General features: G+C 45.3%; 1 protein-coding gene across 12 annotated transcripts in view; it reads right to left on the bottom strand.

Annotated features, from left to right (window-relative positions):
- Positions 1-19,670, bottom strand: part of NINL (ninein like) — a 171,541-nt gene that overhangs the window by 101,673 nt on the left and 50,198 nt on the right. For 11 of the 12 annotated variants that reach the window (XM_075596324.1, XM_075596322.1, XM_075596320.1 and 8 more), the window contains exons 3-4: positions 12,518-12,614; positions 10,251-10,432 (exon numbers count right to left, since the gene is read on the bottom strand). In XM_075596324.1, coding sequence (XP_075452439.1) covers positions 10,251-10,432; positions 12,518-12,614 — 279 coding nt within the window. Of the gene's footprint in view, positions 1-5,257; positions 5,396-10,250; positions 10,433-12,517; positions 12,615-19,670 lie in introns of those variants that run through there. The other variant, XM_075596323.1, reaches the window with a different exon arrangement.

Consider the following 19,670-nt stretch of genomic DNA (forward strand, 5'->3'; position numbering starts at 1 on the left):
AAATAGTCTATTATGCACTCAACCTTCACTGAAAATTGAAGATACCCAACTGCAAATACTGGTGAGAGATGGAGCACATGTTAAGTAGTCCCCATCTCCACTAATTAGAAATAATATTTATTGGTATCAGAAAGAAAACACAATAATTAAAACTTAAGTTGGCGCTTTAGCATAACAGCTCACTCATAAGCAACATAAGGTTAAAGCTGCAGTTCAAGCAATATCCTGCATGTGTGTTTTTTTTTATTAAATCAGTTCTGTAAGAAAAATAATTTTAGCATTTTCAGTTTTAAAAAAAACAACAACTTTGAAAGACCAATTTTCTTGTATTCTATTTTAACAAGCATGTTTGTTCCTATAGCAACCATTTACATTCCCCAGATCTAAAGATGTCGCCAAACTTCGCCGATCAATAGACGGAGAACGAATTGACCGGCAGCTATGCAGTTCTTTAGGTAAGTAGAGATTGCCCACATGAAACTAATGAAGTAAAAAGAAATTAAAAAAACCGGAAGCTTGAACTGCAGCTTTAATACCCTTACTGCAACTAAATGGTGCATCTATCAGACTAAGGATAGTAACACCCTACAATGCACTCGAACCTACGGTTGTGTAACTGTGAGGATGAGTCTGTGGTTGTAGTCCAGATAGTGTCAAGAGATATTTCAATACTAATTTACAAGTGATAAAACCATATTTAGGGAATCAAGGTTCTGTAGAAAATCCTCATAGAACTTGCGGAGTCAGTGATACTGTGTTACTGATCTGCAACTAATTTATCGCAGATGCCATAAAAAGTGCAACAAATTATATGTGAGTTGCAAACGCAACATATGTAACAAGCTTGAAGCCTCTAATGATCACCCTCCTTAGGCCGTGCTTATAGTGCCGGCGACGTCGCCCAAAAACAAATGCATTGTCACCGCCGCGTGTGACACGATTTTTTGAAGCCGGCAATATTTGATTTTTCAGGGGCTGTCGCCGCGCTATAACCGGGGTCGTGCCAATTTTTTTTTTAAATGGCCGCCCCGCGTCCGATCAGGAGGAGGGGGGAGAAGGGGGGAAGAGGGGGGAAGAGGTGGAGTGAGGCGCCGGCAGCCCTACACGTCCCCAAGCAGCCACCGTACTTCCCCCAGCATTCCCCTCGAAGCCTCACTTCCCCCAGCAGCTCCACAATGATCCCCCCACCGATCCCCCGCTGTGAGTGTGGAGTGCGCGCAGGGGGGGGCGCAGTGAGTTTGCTGCGAGTGTGCTGCGAAAGTGTGCAGTGTGTTGCGAGTGTGCGCGCAGTGAGTGTGCGCGCGCAGTGAGTGTGTGCGCAAATTTTTTTTTTTAATATTCAGCGTCCACGCTCAAACAGCGGATCCACGTTTTAAGCGGATCACGCTATAACGGGGTTGAGCTGTATATGTTGCAACTTTTTCTGGAAGCAATGGGGTTAGGAGACGCCTGCAATGCTCTGCGAATGGGTTACGCAACACAGTTACTTCCCCTACTTTATCACACTATGCTGCACATGCATCACGCGCTGGCACGGTTATCGCACCCATTTCCGCGTTACCTCCCATTGACTTGAATAGGAGTGAACACTTGGAACGGGTGCGATATCTGTTACAGTGCTTCATGTGCGCGTGCCATAGTGAGCTAGGTTATCCTCACATTAAACATGAATGTTATATTTACAAATGTGTTTTAAAGCTGCAGTTCACGCAATATCCTGCGTGTGGTTTATTTATTTATTTAAATAAATCAGTTCTGTACTATGAGAAAATACTTGTAGCATTTAAATGAATAAAAAACACATTTTAAATACATTTTTAATGTATTCTAATGTAACAAGCATTTTTTTCCTATAGCAACTATTTACAAAGTCACATCCCCTTCCCCTTCTGAAACAGCATTACCTTTTTGAGCCCTGCCCTCTCTAGCAGTGAACCAATTGTTCCTCACAGAACATTGGCTGATAGTGCAGCAGAAAAGAACACAAGAAGCATTTAGTGAACCCCGAGCCGAATCTTCGCCGATCAATCAGCAACTTAGATAATCACTTGTCAGTGTGTAGATTGTATTGATGCACATATTGAAATGAAAATGTTTATTTTTTTTTTTTTTTTCCAAACGACAGCTTGAACTGCAGCTTTAAGACTGGTCTGGTAAACATATACTGAAGGAATAAGTAACTGTATTTAATAGTCCTTTACAAGTTAAATGAAGTAATTAGTCAGTCGAGACCGTACAGAATTGGAAGAGAATTTCCAATGTTCCGTAGAGAGAACAGAAAAATGGACTGGATATTAGGACATGAAGAATGTTCCATTGCTTTCAAGGGCATTTAACTGGATTAGAAGCATACGTAGAAAATTAATTATATTAAGTAGAAGGTTACCTTCCGAGGAAGATTGTATGACAAGATAAATCAGAGAAGCTCCACAAGCCTAAACCTATGGGTTTACTCACTCAATTTGTGCCCTTGAAATAGATTTGTTCTACATGTAAGTGGATAGGAACTGGTGCTTCAGAGGTTAATTGTATCCTTGCAATCGATTAAAGCATCCCATACAGCAACTTCAGTGAGTATAAGTAATTAATCAGCATCCCATAGCAAGGGTTAAGGAACTAGTAGCTAGTGCTAGCTAGCACATATTTATAGTACACACTGTGTCCCATTCAAAGCTGACATGCAGCATAAATATTGAAATAACTCACTCAGTAAGGTCCCTGGTTTTCTCCATGAGGTCCAGGATGCAGGTTTCCAATAGCGTTCTGATTCTGCCCATGAAATGGACAAGCAAAAATACAAACGGGAGCAGAGCATTGCCAACAAATTGGAGGAGGCCAATATAGAAAAATTAGAATTTTTTTATTAATCAAACGGATCATAACTGACCACTAGATAGCAACACAAAGCACCTACGCGTTTCGGTGTGTTGCCCGAAATGCGAAGGTGCGTTGTGTTGCTATCTAGGGGTCAGTTATGATCCGTTTGATTAATAAATAATTTAATATTTTTCTATATTGGCCTCCTCCAATTTGTTGGCAGTGCTCTGCCCCCGTTTCTATTTTTGCTTGGTCTACATGTAGGTTGTTATTGCCTTTTAATGGACACACAGAGTTATTCATAGATGAAATTATAGTGTAAATGCTTTCTAAAGCTCATTAGTTGTCTTCTTAAAGTGTTCAATTGAAATCAGTGTGCCCTTGTCCATCAATTACATTGGATATATTGGATGAAATGCAGGTCTTCCCTGAGACTAAGGAGCACCGGTAAATGTAGAACAAATCATTGTTATTTTTCTTGTAACATAGTACGCGCTGGTGTGCGCACGGCATTGCGCATGCATGTGGCACGCACGTTTCGTGTCTAAAGGGCAAGTGGTGACGCGCATGGCTAGGAGGCGTGGCTATGACATCACAGCGTTAGGCCGCACTGTGATTGGCTCACAACGTCACATGGTGCGGCAACAGCCCGAAAATACAAATGTCTTGTATTTCCTTAGATCTGCCGCGCCAACTCTTACGGCCATGCGCGTATCTCAACTATATCAACGTCAGGCTCACACAAGCAACTATCACTGACACGCGCACGCACTATATTACAAGCCTTACTTTTGCTGCAACTGTAGTAACCTGAATTTTAGGGTGGGCTGTATGGTCATTACCTTCTGCCTTATATCTTCTTTGTGCTGCACTTATACTTCCAGTTGCTTATTTGACATGCAGAATACATCCGATTCATTTAATCACCAAAGGTGGAGCAAACTTGTTTGATAACCAGCCAATCAGAGCCCCATTTATAAATACTGTACAAACAATGGAAAATGTCCAGGCTTTCAAACATTAGATGCTTGAAAATGTGAAGGCACCAACCACCTTGTTTGAACAGATTCACATTTTCAGTGCAAAAATGTCTAGCTGCACATAGGTCACATATTTTAACATGAAGGTCGTGACCTTCACTACAGTGATCACATTATCAGACCCCCTATAATTACTATTCTGAATGTATGAGGATACCACCTGTTCTGCTAAGACTGCTCCTGCAGCCCTGCCAGAGCCTAGGAGGGATCAGATGTGGGAACGACGGATATCTCCTAAGAAGAGTATCGGACTTCAAAAATACAAACAGAGTTGGAAAGGGAAAGAAAAGATCTTTTGAAGTAATCAAAATTAAATGCAAACAAATGGCTTCCTGTGCCGATTGCTGCTCAGCGCAGTGTACGTCATGAAAGTCCCCCCCCCCCCCCCCGGTGGGCCCTTGGGATATATGCCATGGCCCTGTGTTTGTGCTCTAGGTGGCATTCAAGGCAATTAAACCGAAGCGGAGGACCCCTTCCGATCCATGGAACCAGGAAGCGGTCACGTAATCGCGGGTGCTGAAGGGGCGGCGGCCACGGGGAGGTAGCAGGACCCTCCGGCACCGAAGGGGTTAAGTTGCAATAGTGCACGGAAATAGTCAATAGGGGTTTGTGGGATAGTGCCACGATCAGCACTATTGCAGTTGGATGTAAAAGCCCCAATGTAAAGATGCGGCTCTTATCATTCCATTTGTATAAGAGCTTTGAATTTTCTCTGTACTATCCGTAACCGGGAGGTACGTTGGCAGCCTAATTGGGAGACTACAGGTTAAGACTCAAATGTTATATCTACAACATCTGGAGAAAGTCACTTTAACCCTCTGTGCCTCTGCATTAAACGTTACATTGGGCAGAAATGTATCGAGTCAGCAATTAATAATACAGTGCGAGCTCAATAAAAAGAACACATTGTTATAAAGCCTTGTGGGTAAGGAAACAAAAAACAAGGAACACGCGAAAGAAAAACAACTGTTGTGCCACTTTAGCGCTCAAACAAGATGCGTTTTGTTGCTGCCGTCCAAAATTGGGGCAAGAAATGCTCTGATAGTAAAGTCTTTGAAGTGGGACTAGATCTAACCCCCAACAGGAGCTCCTGATAGCAGCCACGTTACCGTACTGACTGTATGTTTGCATAAAAATGCTGTTGAATCAAATTTCTTCTAACTGCCGCACAGCGGTGTGAGGTGTATTCAGACTCGCACGTTAGCAGAGGTTTTTTGCTACAGGTAAAAATGGAAAAAATAAAAATAAAATACAGCTCCACATGCTAAATGTGACCCCTCCCATCATAGTATGTGTGCTGTGCAACTCCATCCAACCTTCCCCAAATCACAAGACAGACAGCAAAATACTGGCATAATGCATTATTAAATAAAACACCACAAAACAAGGTCAGCACTTACCTGCTATTATTTGATACGCTGGCAAACCAGCATTGACCGAACCTCAACACTGTCCCAAACGTCTACCAATGTACCCGTACCGGTTCCCCTGGCTTGTCTGCACACTGACCTGACAGCAGAGCTCCCTCTCCGAACGCTGGCTCACAAACTCCCGGTGCAACTGAAATATCGGTTTATATCTGTGACATTCTATTACCCAGCAGGCTCGCAGGGGAGTGTAACTGCCGTCATAGATATTTACCTGTTACAGAACTGCATGTGTGACAGCTTCAAATTAGTCAGCATTTCTGGGAGTGCGGATCTCTGAGTGTTATTAGCCACGTCATAGTAACGTTCATGAACGGCAATACAGCCATCTTGACTCAGATCGTCAAGGAGCCTTGATCTAGTTAGTCTACAAAAGGAGTCCTGTATCTGTAATGTTACATATGAATATGATGTCATTTGTTTACAATGGCTCACCTCGTATTACATATCTTCAATCATCCGGACTGCTGGTAAATAAATATCTTGTACACACCGAAAAAGGTTATTTTTAATTTAATTAAAAAGTTAATGAATTGCATCTTTACTTAAAGACCACAAGTGCCATTCCTTTAAAAACAAATATATATAAAACCCACGTGTGGATGTGTGGATCCCACACACTACCCTGACCCAAGGCTCAGAGTAAATAATGAGGCAGCACATCGCAGGTAGGTGAAAAAAAGAAACGAGTGTATTGAAACAAAAGAATCCAACGTTTCGCTCCCTATATCAGGACCTTCATCAGGGCTGTGTGGATCCATAAAGGAACAAACATGCATTAAATACCCCATCAACCAGAAGCTCATTTAAAAAGTCCACGAATCCAAAGGGCTACATTTGCCACACTCCATTACCAAGCAACCCAACTGCAACAAACTATGTGCGAGTGCACATGTGTGAGACGCTCTTCGTTGCCCAGCAACCCCAGTAGGGATGCGCTTGTGCAGTGATTTACATAAGCGTCCTATCAAGTCCAGGGAGCCAAGTGCTACAGGCACACGCGTGAACGGGGAAACGGGCATATAGGGAAAGTATGCCAGTTATAATATATGCAACTGTCTACAGGCATACCCCGGCTTAAGGACACTCACTTTAAGTACACTCGCAAGTAAGAACTTATCACCCATTACGTAAACAGCAGCTCGCGCATGCGTCTGTCAGCACGTCCTGAACAGCAATACCAGCTCTACCATCTCCCTACCTGTACTGAAGCTGTGCGCAAGCGGGGAGACCATAATGCGGGGTATGTCTGTATAGACACATACGATAGGACTTGGGATAAATAAATGTTAATCAGCTAAACAAAAAACAAGAGAAAAACAGAGCAGCCGGGCTAATCAACTGGATATAAAGGATGTCAAAGCGTTTAAAGAAATAAAGCAAGCATAATGCAGTAGGTATACCTAGATATAATATGTCTAAAAGCCTCCTATGGTGTGCCACGTATAAGACACCTACATTAGGCATAGTCACACTGGTAGGGGAAGGTACCCATTATGGAAGCAATCAAACAAATACATAAATGGGCACAATGTAGGTCCATATGGCTGCAAATAGTCCAGTATCTATTATTACAAAGCAGGACCGAATCAGGGTGTTTCCAAAGTGACCAACAATTCTCTGCAACAATAATGTTATTTAAAAATGTCATATTGTATATCCACAGACGATGCTGGTGTTGGCATTTGCCAACCCATATGAATATTTACTACAGGTGTGCCTACTGTAAATATATATCGACCAGTTTATTCTGCACGTGCTCACATATGGATGTGAAACTTGGACCCTAAATGCGAAGGTAATTCAGAAGCTTCAGACAACGCCAAGAAGTGAGAAGAGATGCATGCTGGGTATTACCCAAAGAGACGGGGAAAAAAAGAATGAATGGGTTCGAAACCAAACAAGTCTCTGACATCATTACAAGGGTGAAGAAATTAAAATAGCAGTGGGCTGGACATGTCGAGAAATTACCATCATTGGACAAAGATGGTACTCGACTGGATTCCAAGAGATCAAAAGACTAGGATGACGAGTAAAAGTAAGATGGGAGGAGAAAATCTGAATATGTTTTGGAGCAACGTGGAGGAGAGGCTTGCAACCGCAATACCTGGAAGACCATTGGGGAGGCCTTCATTCAGCAGTGTATCAACAAGGGTTGAAGATTATCATGATAATATAACAAATATACATACACAGGGCTCAACAAATGCGGTCACTCGGGGCGACTGTATTGTGGCCGCAGTCGACTGCTTACCTGCGGTGGTGTCCCCCGGTCTTCTCCGTCTTGATCTTTAAATAAATGTTTTTCTCCTGCAGCACTATTAAAAATGGCCGCCCTGCGTCATATGATGTTGCATTGCCATGGTAACAGGATGACGCCACGCGGCCATTTTGAATAGTGTTGCAGGAGAAAAACATGGTGAGAGGGGGGGCCACAGACTTTTGGAGGGGGGGGGGGGGGGGCGACAGACTTTTGGAGGGGGGGCGACAGACTTTTGGAGGGGGGGCGACAGACTTTTGGAGGGGGGGGGCGACAGACTTTTGATGGGGGGGGCGACAGACTTTTGATGGGGGGGGCGACAGACTTTTGATGGGGGGGGGGGGCGACAGACTTTAGGAGGGGGGGGGCGACAGACTTTTGGAGGGGGGGGGCGACAGACTTTTGGAGGGGGGGGGCGACAGACTTTTGGAGGGGGGGGGCGACAGACTTTTGGAGGGGGGGGCGAAAGACTTTTGGAGGGGGGGGCGACAGACTTTTGGAGGGGGGGGGCGACAGACTTTTGTAGGGGGGGGGGGCGACTGACTTTTGGAGGGGGGGCGACTGACTTTTGGAGGGGGGGAGCGACTGACTTTTGGAGGGGGGGGCGACTGACTTTTGGAGGGGGGGGCGACTGACTTTTGGAGGGGGGGGCGACTGACTTTTGGAGGGGGGGGCGACTGACTTTTGGAGGGGGGGGCGACTGACTTTTGGAGGGGGGGGCGACTGACTTTTGGAGGGGGGGGCGACTGACTTTTGGAGGGGGGGGCGACTGACTTTTGGAGGGGGGGGCGACTGACTTTTGGAGGGGGGGGCGACTGACTTTTGGAGGGGGGGGCGACTGACTTTTGGAGGGGGGGGCGACTGACTTTTGGAGGGGGGGGCGACTGACTTTTGGAGGGGGGGCGACTGACTTTTGGAGGGGGGGCGACTGACTTTTGGAGGGGGGGCGACTGACTTTTGGAGGGGGGGCGACTGACTTTTGGAGGGGGGGGCGACTGACTTTTGGAGGGGGGGGCGACTGACTTTTGGAGGGGGGAGCGACTGACTTTTGGAGGGGGGAGCGACTGACTTTTGGAGGGGCGAGTCACTTTTGGGGGGTCTCGAGTCACTTTTGGGGGGCTCGAGTCACTTTTGGGGGGTCTCGAGTCACTTTTGGGGGGTCTCGAGTCACTTTAGGGGGGGCGAGTCACTTTTGACCCAGTTTGTCGGGCCCTGTACATACACACACACACACACACACACACACTGCAGAATCATTACGTTTACGAGATTAACACTGGCCACTTCTCTTCATACCCTAAATACAATACAATCAGACATATCCTGCACATTGTGGCAACATAAGGATTGTGTTAAAGCAGCAAATCGGCCTGCATTGCTTCTTTTTTAATTACAGGCTTGAAGCAGGGTGTCTCTGGAGCTGAACGGTCTTGATTTCTCTCTCCTCTGCCAAACTTCTCATCTATTCCCTCAACTTCACCCGTTTCGACTACTCTAACGCCCTCCTCCTTGGTCCCCCCCTCTACTCTTCCATACCCCTCCAACAAATACAAACCACTGCAGCCCGTACACTTCTCAATCTCCCCCGATCTGCCCACGCCACCCCTCTCCCAACTCCACTGGTTACCCATCCAACATCGTTCTTCTTCAAATTCCTCACCCTGATCTACAAATCTCTACATGGTATTGCCCCCCCTAAACCTTTCAGCACTCATCTCTCGCTACACCCCTTCCTGTCCCCTTTGCTCCCTGCCTCCCACAACCCTCACTCCCACCCCCACGTGCCTCCTTTTGATTCTGATAATTTGCCTTACTCGCTCTCCTCCAATGGAGTAAACTCCCCCACCATATCCAATCTGTCCCCTCACCAACCATCTCCCGAAGCCAACTCAAAACGCATCTCTTCTCCATCACATTCCATGATCCCCATTAACCTCCTATCCCATACCTCACCCCACCGTCCCCAACGCCTATGATCTCCCCTACCCAAACGTCTCAACAAAAACCTCCAAAGTCACTCACCAACTGTGTACACTGTCCCCACTGTCAGACCCATCACCATGCCACCGACAAGACTAAATCCAGGCCTAACCCTAACCACTGCCCACTAACCAAGCAAGCTCTCACTGCACCTAATCCATAGCCCGACCATAATGTTCCCACCTCAATGACATCTTAACAATTACTCTATAATTTAATCTATATGTAACCACACCTTTATTTTACTAACTAATGTACAGCACCCTGGATAAGGGCGCTACATAAATGTTGTTATAAACAAATCTATTTCAGCTCCGGGGAACCCGCTGCTTCCAGAGATACTTACCTCCGGTGCAGTGCCGGTATCCCTATGAAATGTAAATGTCCCAGTCACGCTGGCCAATAGGAAGCTGCAACAGATGACCTCACAGCTTCCTATTGGCCCACGTGACGCGGAACATTTAAAGCCACCATTAGGTTAGGCACAGAGTTCCCTGGCTGCAGAGACACCAGAACCATTTTTTGTTGTTTTGTTTTTTTTAAAGGCAATGCAGCCTGTTCTGCTGCTTTATTATCGGCAGAAAGCATAAAAGGGCTGGATATAACTTCTTTTATTTTTTTAAATGTGTGGGCTGGATATAATTTTTTTTAAATGTGTGGGTTGTAGTACAGCATATCTGTGACCCGCGGTCAGCGGCGGGGTGATCAGAATAAGACCGTTCCTACCTCCACACTCTCCAGGGAGGAGGACCTCTTCAGCTGACTTTTCCTCTTGCTTTTGACGTGGTGGTGCTGCTCTTGCAGAAACTTGTTGGTTTCATTTTCAGCGGCCTCGAGTTCCGGTTGCGTACGTCGGCCGTACCTCTTGTGGCCTTTCACAAACTTGGGTTTTACCTCGTCTGGGATCACTGTGCGTTGAAAACAGAGGAGACCAGAGGCATTTAAAAAAACAACTCTTATTTTAATCCTATTAGTGCAGGAGGGATCTGCAATGCACTGCAGAACAATGTGTTGCAGACATTGTCTGGCATTAAAAGGTGTAATATGGGACACCGTACTGCAGGGCTCATCAACTAGTTCTCTAAAAGGGACCAGATCAGAAAATGTTTAGAAGTAGAAGGGCCACCAGTTTATTGTAATGTCATCTTCGACACATTGAAAGACTTGAAAATGATTATAGGTTACAATGTTGCGTCCATGTGCCATATTCATTTACGTTAACGTCCAAGTGAGTTTCAGTGGGGAAAAAATGCACTAAGCTGCCTAAGCACCTAGTATGAAATTAGCAGGAGGCGGCTGTCCAAAGGCCATATTTGGCCCATGTGCCACAAGTTGCAGGGAGATTGCCATGTTAAGGAAGCAGTATCATAGGTTTCATAGCCGCTTTGGTTCTGAGAGACTGTACGTTTGCTGCAAGTTGTTCTGCTATTATCAGACTGCATTAGCTGGAAGCTGGTGTGGAAATACAATAGTTTGTATAAATATCTATACATGATAACACTCTGTTGAGATGTAATACTCAGAAACTGGCACTCGGAAATCTTTTCCTATGGAGGATCGCTTCATCCAATCAAGTGACAAGCCAGCGTACTTGGCTTTGTGCATCAATGTGGCAGAATAGGATTTGTAAGGGGTTGTGTCACGATTTGTAGAACGCCCAAGCTGGCTATACTTATACAGCAATGTTTGTCTACTCAAAGGTTTTCCAGCCTACAGCAAATCTACAATAAATGTATATAGTTTTGCACATGCGGGGCCTAAAGATATCAGACGCCAGCTGCTTTCATGTTACTCCAACTTCAAAAACACGTGCTGAACCATTCATATAGGTGAAGTTGTGCTGTAAGGCATTTTAAAGATTAGTTTCAATATTTATTTTAAATTATATATACACGTACATGGTCGGCCACTAGATCTCAATTGCCAACAGGTCAGGTTTTAAGGATATCCCTGCGTTAGCACAGGTGGTTCAATCAAAATGACAGCCACCTGTGCTGAAGCAGGGATATCCTTAAAACCTGTTGAGGGGTTCTTGAGGACTGGGAGTTGGGAAACAGTACTCTACCCCATAAACTTCTATCCTTCCTATTCATTATGGTGAGAAGCGGCTTAATGCACAGGTATTAACTTCCAATCCCTTTAATGGAAACGGATGCATTTCTTAACAGTTTTATACCACATTGATAGGGGCCTGAGAGAGACAGCTATATTGTTCCATCTTCATATAAAACCTTATAATCATTGGCAGGGGGAACGGAAAGAGGTGTGCGTGAAAAATGGATTTGCTGACAAACGTGTAGGTTAAGAAAGCAAAAAAATAAAAAAATTAAATCGTAGACATACAAGCATTAGTGTTGTACCGGGCAGTGATTAAAAAAAAAAACGGGTAACAGGTACCCAGCCAAAATCAATGGTTCTACCCGGTCGGGTACGCAGGGTGGAGGCGACATCTAAGACCGGCAGCAGCAGTCCTGTGGCAGCATCGGAGCTGTCTTCAGCCGGCGGCGGGGGAGCTGCAGGAATCCCTTCCACAGCATCGGACCAGGTAAACAGTGTGTGGGAGCCGCGAGACGGAGCGTTCCTATTGGACAGCCGTCTGTCCAATAGGAACGCTCCGTCTCCTGCTCCGGTCACGTGGTTCCCCGGCGGCTCACACACACACTGTTTACCTGCTCCGGTGCTGCGGAAGGGATTCCTGCGGCTCCCGCGCCGGCTGAAGCTACCTCCGATGCTGCCACCGCCACAGGACTGCTGCTGCCGGTCCTAGATGTCTTCGGAAAGGTAAGTAATAAGATTGTTTCCAGCTGCCCCGACATTACCCGACGCCGGGTATTACCCAGCGCTGGGCCCACTTCTCAGTTGTTGGGTCCGGGTAATGTCCGGGTAGCTGGAAGTGTGCCGGGTAATGCCGGGTAACGTATACTCGGTACACCCCTAACAAGCATCACAATAAAAAAAAAAAAAAGTCTGCAGCATTGTGGCAAGACTCTTACCTGGTTCCAAATAACTACTTTCATCTTCAGAGATGCTAATGTCAATAGTAGAGGACAGAACAGCCACAAAGCCTTCTTTAAACTCATCAAAATTAACCTGTAAAAACAAAATGATATCATCACATACCAATCTTCCACATTTATTTACAGATCTTATCAAAATATAGACACACACACAAGCTCCATTGGTGAAAGGTTTTCATTTGCGGCTGTTTCGTTTCAATGATCATTCTAGTCAACAGTTGTTACAGAGCATTACCGCTGCTTAATTAGTAGCCACCAGAGCAGTCACTGTACCTGTAATGTATCATGTACAAAAATAAAAACAGTTATGCAGAGTGTCACGGGAGAACAGGTTTATCAACACCTTTTTATACCGGGATCATATGATTGAGCAAAGCAAGGAGGTAAAATAAATTGTAATTTATTTCAGGAAAAGACACACACACAATGTAACACAATTTGCACGGTTAACACACTTACTGGGAACGGGGCCAACGAATAAACTTGTTCTTTAAACAAAATTCACAAAAATAACCTCTGTAGGAGCCCTTTCCAATGACCAGGAGGTACTCACGAAAGTCCTGGAACTGATTTCGGCATGCAATGCCAGCCACGACCGCTACGTTCTCAAAAAGCGGGACTTAGAAAATGTTCTCATTCAAAATCTTTGAAGCCGGCTGGCGTCTATTCAACACAGAGCATCTTTGAATTTGCTGCTGTTGGTTTGGCGCTTGGAATCTGCGCTCCTGATTGGCTGCAAGGATCCTTATGGCTTTCAGTGTCCCATTCCCAAACCTCTACAGCCTATCAGAGCGTGGGAATTTTCCTGCCAGCCAATCACCGATTTGCCGTTATTGTAAAGCCGGGTGGGCACCTTTTCCCATTCTGCAAAGAGGCATACGCCAACCTGGCACCTCTGCCTCTATGCATACTGAGCCCACCCGCTGTCCAGGCTCCACAGAGTCTGAGCTCTGGCAAAATGGTGGCCGAATAGCCCTGTGTTAGCCCAGGATGCGGATACTCAAGCAGAACTGCAGTATCCCTCCTGTTCCAACACATTGGCATCCCTGAGGCTTTCAAGTCCGGACTCCGCACAGACCCATAGGCACAAGGCTTGGTAGCCCTCTGGTCCCTCGGAATCCATGACTTGGAAATCCCACAGTTCATTTACAGGTTATCAGTACATAGAGTATTAAACATACATTTTTTTTTAAATATACTGTGTCCTGTATCTTGTGTGATAAAATGTGTACATCCCTATTCTGGTGTCAGGGACTAGCCTCATTCTTGGCACACTTTAGAAATAACTTTTCAAACTTTTTACACACAAGAAATCACTCTCAGCTTTATCACATAGCTGGATCACCCCTTGAACCCCTATACCAGGTTCAGGGTATCTCGGCATGTATCTGGGCACTCCTCCTTATACTAGGGACCCCCTACATGGTTGCAGGTATACATTAACCCCTTCATGCCCTTTTACCTTGTCTGGATGACGCTGCAGCAGGAATTCTGGCGGTGAGTCGTAAGAACGTTTTCAGAGTCAGAGTTTGCCCGGAGCAATGTGCTTGGCTGTATCCGAGAATCTCACTCGATTCCCGGATCCAACTGTTAGGCTATCCCAGAACTCCAATACATAGACACATTCTGTAAAGACTTTCTCCGGCAAACCCGTCCTGAAACTTACAGCCTAGAAATCTCCTGGTCCCAGCACTCCAGGAAAGGCAAAACACAAATAAATCTTTAATGTCGCAAAATTTGCACACAGTCAGAGTAATGCGTTTCTTACAACTGAGTCAAAGAGCTGATACTCTTGGACATCAACACACGGATCAGGGGTAACCAAGAGGGCTTAACCTTTATTAGTGAGCCTGGTTAACCCCTTCACCGTCACAAAGTTAAACAAAAGTGACAAAAACCCTCCACCGTACAGCAATGAAAAAGAATATCACTTATGAGCACATTCAAGTCTCAGACAGGTCCACAACCCTGCCTTAACCCATAATCACACAGCACACAATGCTTCCACTGCAGCCAAGGATTCTGGGTAATGACATGCAACTGTGCACTCACAGTGCATCAGGAACAAAGCATGCAGTTGAGAAACGCGTTCAGGTCACGTGAGGCTGTCCAGCGTTCTCTCCCATTGGCTGGCCCAGTGGAACCGGGAAGTTTGAGCGGACGAAACATCAGCTGCCGGACCGTGCAGTCTGGACATAACACCAGCACTCTCTATGGCAGCTCCGATTTGAAACTACCAGTTAGCACATACACACCCCCCCCCCCCTCTGTGGTTTTGTTCATGTTATCTATTTGAGTTAGTTACTTTAGCATTTAATTTATATTGTAGTTGAGTCAGTAGTCTTGTACTTGTGACTTTTTATCATTGGTTGGATTTTTGGGGTATTTTAAGTACAGTATATCTGATGTACCTTTATTGATATTGGTTACCCATTTCCTGTGTCTTATTTTCCTTTCTTTTTATTGTTCACGGTTTTCGGTTATTTACCGTATTATTAGGCCCTCTCTGGACCCCAAGTAGTATTTGTATTAAATAGATCATTTTTATTCTGACCCCGGTGCGCTGTGTGCTTTTTTTTTTTATAGGAGGTCACTACTCGGCAGCCGTATAGAGCGTCTGGGCGGTGACGTAGGAATCCTCCGTATGCCAACAGGTCTGTATGTGCAGACGTGGTACTAACTGCGGCCGACTGGTCTGCAAATCATTGAAATATAGTGAATTGGTTGCAACATGCGTAGCAGCCTAGTGTTTGGTGGCTAACTGGATAATAGAGCAAGTGCAGTGTCCAATTAGTGAAGTGGCGAGGTAATTAGCCACTATATAGTATTCACAGAAAACCGCTTACTACCTTTGATGTTAACGATTAGTCTGTGTACGCCGATATTACTATGAATGGAGCAGACTGCTACTTCGAAACCGGCAAACAAAATCGGATTTAACAATTGTTTGCAGCAAATGTAGCAGTCTGATGCCAAACAGCCAATTGAATAGGAGAGCGCTGGAAAAGTGCGCGAGATTGTAAAGGCCTCGCGCTTTTCCCAAAGGCATTTAAATTAAATGCCGGGGAAGCGGCGAAGGCCTCTGTAAACTTCACTTACCTTGGCTCAGACGGCTTCTGGAGACGCGTCGCCGGCATCAAATGATGCCGCGGGGTCCCGTGACGCCACATTGCCATGTCAGAGCGCCGGAGCCAAGGTAAGAGGGAGGAGCGTGAGGAAAGAGGGGGGGGGGGGTGTTTGACACTACATCTTACGCATAATTTAAGGCCGCGTCCATTCTCCACCCCAGCGAAAGGCCATACCTCTACAAGGCACGCCATAGAGCGCACCCCTGCGCGATGAAGCACAACAGCACGGGTGATTTTCCCGCAGACAAACAATTTTGTGTTTGTCGCGTGACGGCCGGGTCACGTGGGCGGTTTAGACAATGAGGGCGAACCAGCCTCGTGACGTCACTGCCACGCCTACCCGTCGCTGTGGATCACGGGCCACGGATCACTTGGCCTACAGGCGCGCGCTCCTCCCTGCGCTAGTGCTATATCCACGGCCTAAGATCATGTAAAGTCCCATTACGCTAAGCTACACCGACTGCCAGAAAAATACACACAAGCATATTTGGTTTCAAAATGTCAACTAAAACGAATTGCGCAATGTGATTCTTACAGGAATGTCAACCCCCGAGTTTGCATTATGCGAATAAAGAAGTGTTTGCAATAGCCAGTAAACACAAGTGTTTGTGCAAGATTCTTCTGTGTTGTACTCACACAGGAATAAACAGGCCACCCGTATCAGTGCTTACAGGAAGTAGCCCTGTGCGTTCAATAACTCACATATTTTTTTTATTTTTTTTTAAATGAACACTTATTCAGATGTTCTTTGTATTAAATTTAACCCATGACTGTTACACCATTTCATTCAAGAGTGCGCAACCGAGGCTCCTTAACAGTTGAGCGAATATTATAGGGTTTTTTTTTTTTTTTGGCACGGAGGTGTTCAGATTATTCTATTGCTGGATATGTAGAGTATATAGCCCTCTCATAATAGCCTGAGATCAGTACCACAATGAAAGTGCACCAAAATGTTCAGAAAGCAAACATTACAGCTCACTTCTAAACCTTCCGCCCTGCCTACAAATGTAGAATATGCAGGAATCACACACATTTTCTCTTTCTACTCTTTCTTGCTGCTGGGGATCTCTCTCCTAATCCTGCACCCAGCCATATACACACCTGCTGTCACCCACGCCTCCCTGCCTAGGGTGACCATTTTCGTCCAGGCAAAAACCGTGACAAATGTCGCACATGCCCAGTTGCCAGCGCATGCGTGAATAGCGAGTGCTTACTGCGCGTGCCGGTCGCTTATGCGCAGCTGCGATCTGCACTTGCGGACCGCTCATGCGTGATCTGAGCTTGCCAGTCACGCACGCACGGCTGACAAGTGGCAATCGCGTATGTGCGGCTGGCAAGCGCCGATCGTGCATGCGCACGTGCGGCCGGCAAACATGCGTAGCAGCCAGTGCAGAGAAAAACCGGGACAGTGGCCACAAAAGTCGGGACCTGGGACAAACGGCTAAAAACCGGGACTGTGGCCAGAAAAGTCGGGACCTGGCACAAACTGCTAAAAACTGGGACTGTGGCCAGAGAAGTCGGGACCTGGCACAAACGGATAAAAAACGGGACGGTCCCATCTAAACCAGGACGTCTGGTCACCCTATCCCTGCCACCTCTTTCCCAGCGCCGCGTGAGCGGGGACTTACATATATCTATATATGCAAGTCCCCGCCGCAAGCGCCGCCTGCTCAGCGCTAGCGGGACTTGGCCTTACATGGGTGCTCGTGTACCGGCCACTCAGCACGTCATTTAAAAATCATAATAAAAATCATAATAAGAATTTAAAAAAACTCACAGTAAAATAAGTTAATATAGGCATCCGCTTTTTACTTTGACATATCTCCTACCAAATGGCGTAATTGGAAGGACTAGTGCCTCGGGAGAACCAGTAGGTCTTTTTTTACTTTCATTTTGTTGCAAGTTATTTTTTAGGATTTAAATAAAGCAGGCAAGATTTTTTTTTTTATTCACACTGGGCATGCTGGGACAATCTTTCTATATATATAATATTTGTGTACAGTGGTTTCATACTGGAGGAGTGGGACAGCTTTGGAAGCTTAGAGTTGGACGTCTCAATATGAAAAGCAAAATAACAGAATATACAAAAAAACATGTCTAGAAAAGCCTTTTAAGAACCGTAGAAACCTTTAAAAATACATGCGACTATGAGTAACTCACTTATCCCATGTATGTAAAAATACTATTGCAATGGTACGGCTTATACGATTTTAATAATCAGAATTCTATATTTATATAGAATGTATAACAGATTGCCCTTTTTAGATTATTTTATTATAAAATATGAGAAAAGCAAAAAGGATTTGTTCTTGATGGGTAAAGTATCCTTCATTGGCAAATATTTATTGAAACAGAAAAGGAAGAGGTTAGACGCCCACATATACTGTAATATGAAGGTCAACTCAGACCACTTATAGGTAAAACGAAAACAGGTACGCAATGTTTTGGGGTACAAAGAAGGGGCTGTTTGGACCCTGGAACATGGTGCACTTGGTCTCGTTTCACCAATAAAGGTCAACTCAGACCATTTTATATATTATGTGTGTGCATCTAAGCTCGTCTGGTTCTAGTTGGATTAATGCTGGGGGCAGTTTAGGGGATCCTGCCAGAGGACAGACTACCCCACTAAAAGGCTATTACACACCATCTTCCTACAAGTGTATCCTTTTCTTTTGGACATTTGTTACCAAATATTTCTTGTGGAACCCACAGCGTCCCCCAGAACACTGACTGAACCCCACTGGAATAGAAGATAAAAGGATGCAGTCGCTACTGGCCAAAGCTGCAGTGATCACGATTCAATCAGAACATCAGTGGCCTTGTGGTAATGTGGATACAGGGCAGATTCCCGATTCCTGTACCATCCTTTGCACACGTTGTACGATTATTCTTACCATGTTAGTAGTTTTATGTACTGGAAAACAATTTTTTTATGGACTGCCACAGTACTAATAGTTGTATAAGTAACCTGAATTATACAATTCCAAAGGAAATACAAGAAGAGCACACTACTCCATGCATTCCCACGCTCATTTTTTTTATATTTGTCATTAAAAAAGATACACTGTTGTACAGTCATATTGATTTTTTATCAACATGATATTCTACATTTTCTTTTGCCTTTACAGTACTTGTTTATTAAAATGAAATTGTAAATACACTAACGCCTCTCTATGCACACACACACACACACACACACACACACACACACACACACACACACACACACACACACACTGCAGCCCCCCTCTGTATGTACAGACACACACTGCAGAACTCCCACTGTACACAAAACATACACTGCAGCCACACCCACAAAACACACAGCAGACACACACACAAAACATACAACAGACACACACACAAAAAAACCACAGCGGACACCCACAAAGCACACAGCTGCTAATGGTATTAACCCATTAAATTTAATACCAACCAACCTTAAAACTCACATCGCAAAAGCAGCATCACAATAGCCTGCACTCATGGCTACTGTCCCACACCCACAGTCACTCCTACCAACCATTGTGGCCAAGCACTGCCATCTACTGCACTTAGTCTACCAACATACCACTTAGATTGTAAGCTCTCCGGGGCGGGGATTTACTTTCCTAATTGTCTGACTTTACTGCACTTATATTATTATAATTTCCTGTACTGTATTGTCTTTGTAAAGCGCTGCGTACACTGTTGATGCTAAAGATACAAATATACATACACGCGTACCCTGCCTACAGACACAGGCACACACCTTTATCCTCAGTGTTCTCCTGTGCGGAGCTCTCTGCAGGCAGGGAGGGGGAGGAGTCAGTGCCTTGCCAGTGCCTCTTGTTCGATCACCTCCCCTGTCTGAGAGCTGCACTCAGTGTGTATGAGAACTCAAAGCTGATTGTCGACTTAGGCCCGGGCCTAATTGGCCTAATAGGATATCGGACACTGATAACACATCAGCGGGTGCAATAAGCCCTGCTACATCCTTTTAAACATCCGTGTTACACGCC

The sequence above is a fragment of the Ascaphus truei genome, chromosome 4, assembly GCF_040206685.1.
Source record: "Ascaphus truei isolate aAscTru1 chromosome 4, aAscTru1.hap1, whole genome shotgun sequence".
Lineage (NCBI taxonomy): Eukaryota > Metazoa > Chordata > Amphibia > Anura > Ascaphidae > Ascaphus > Ascaphus truei.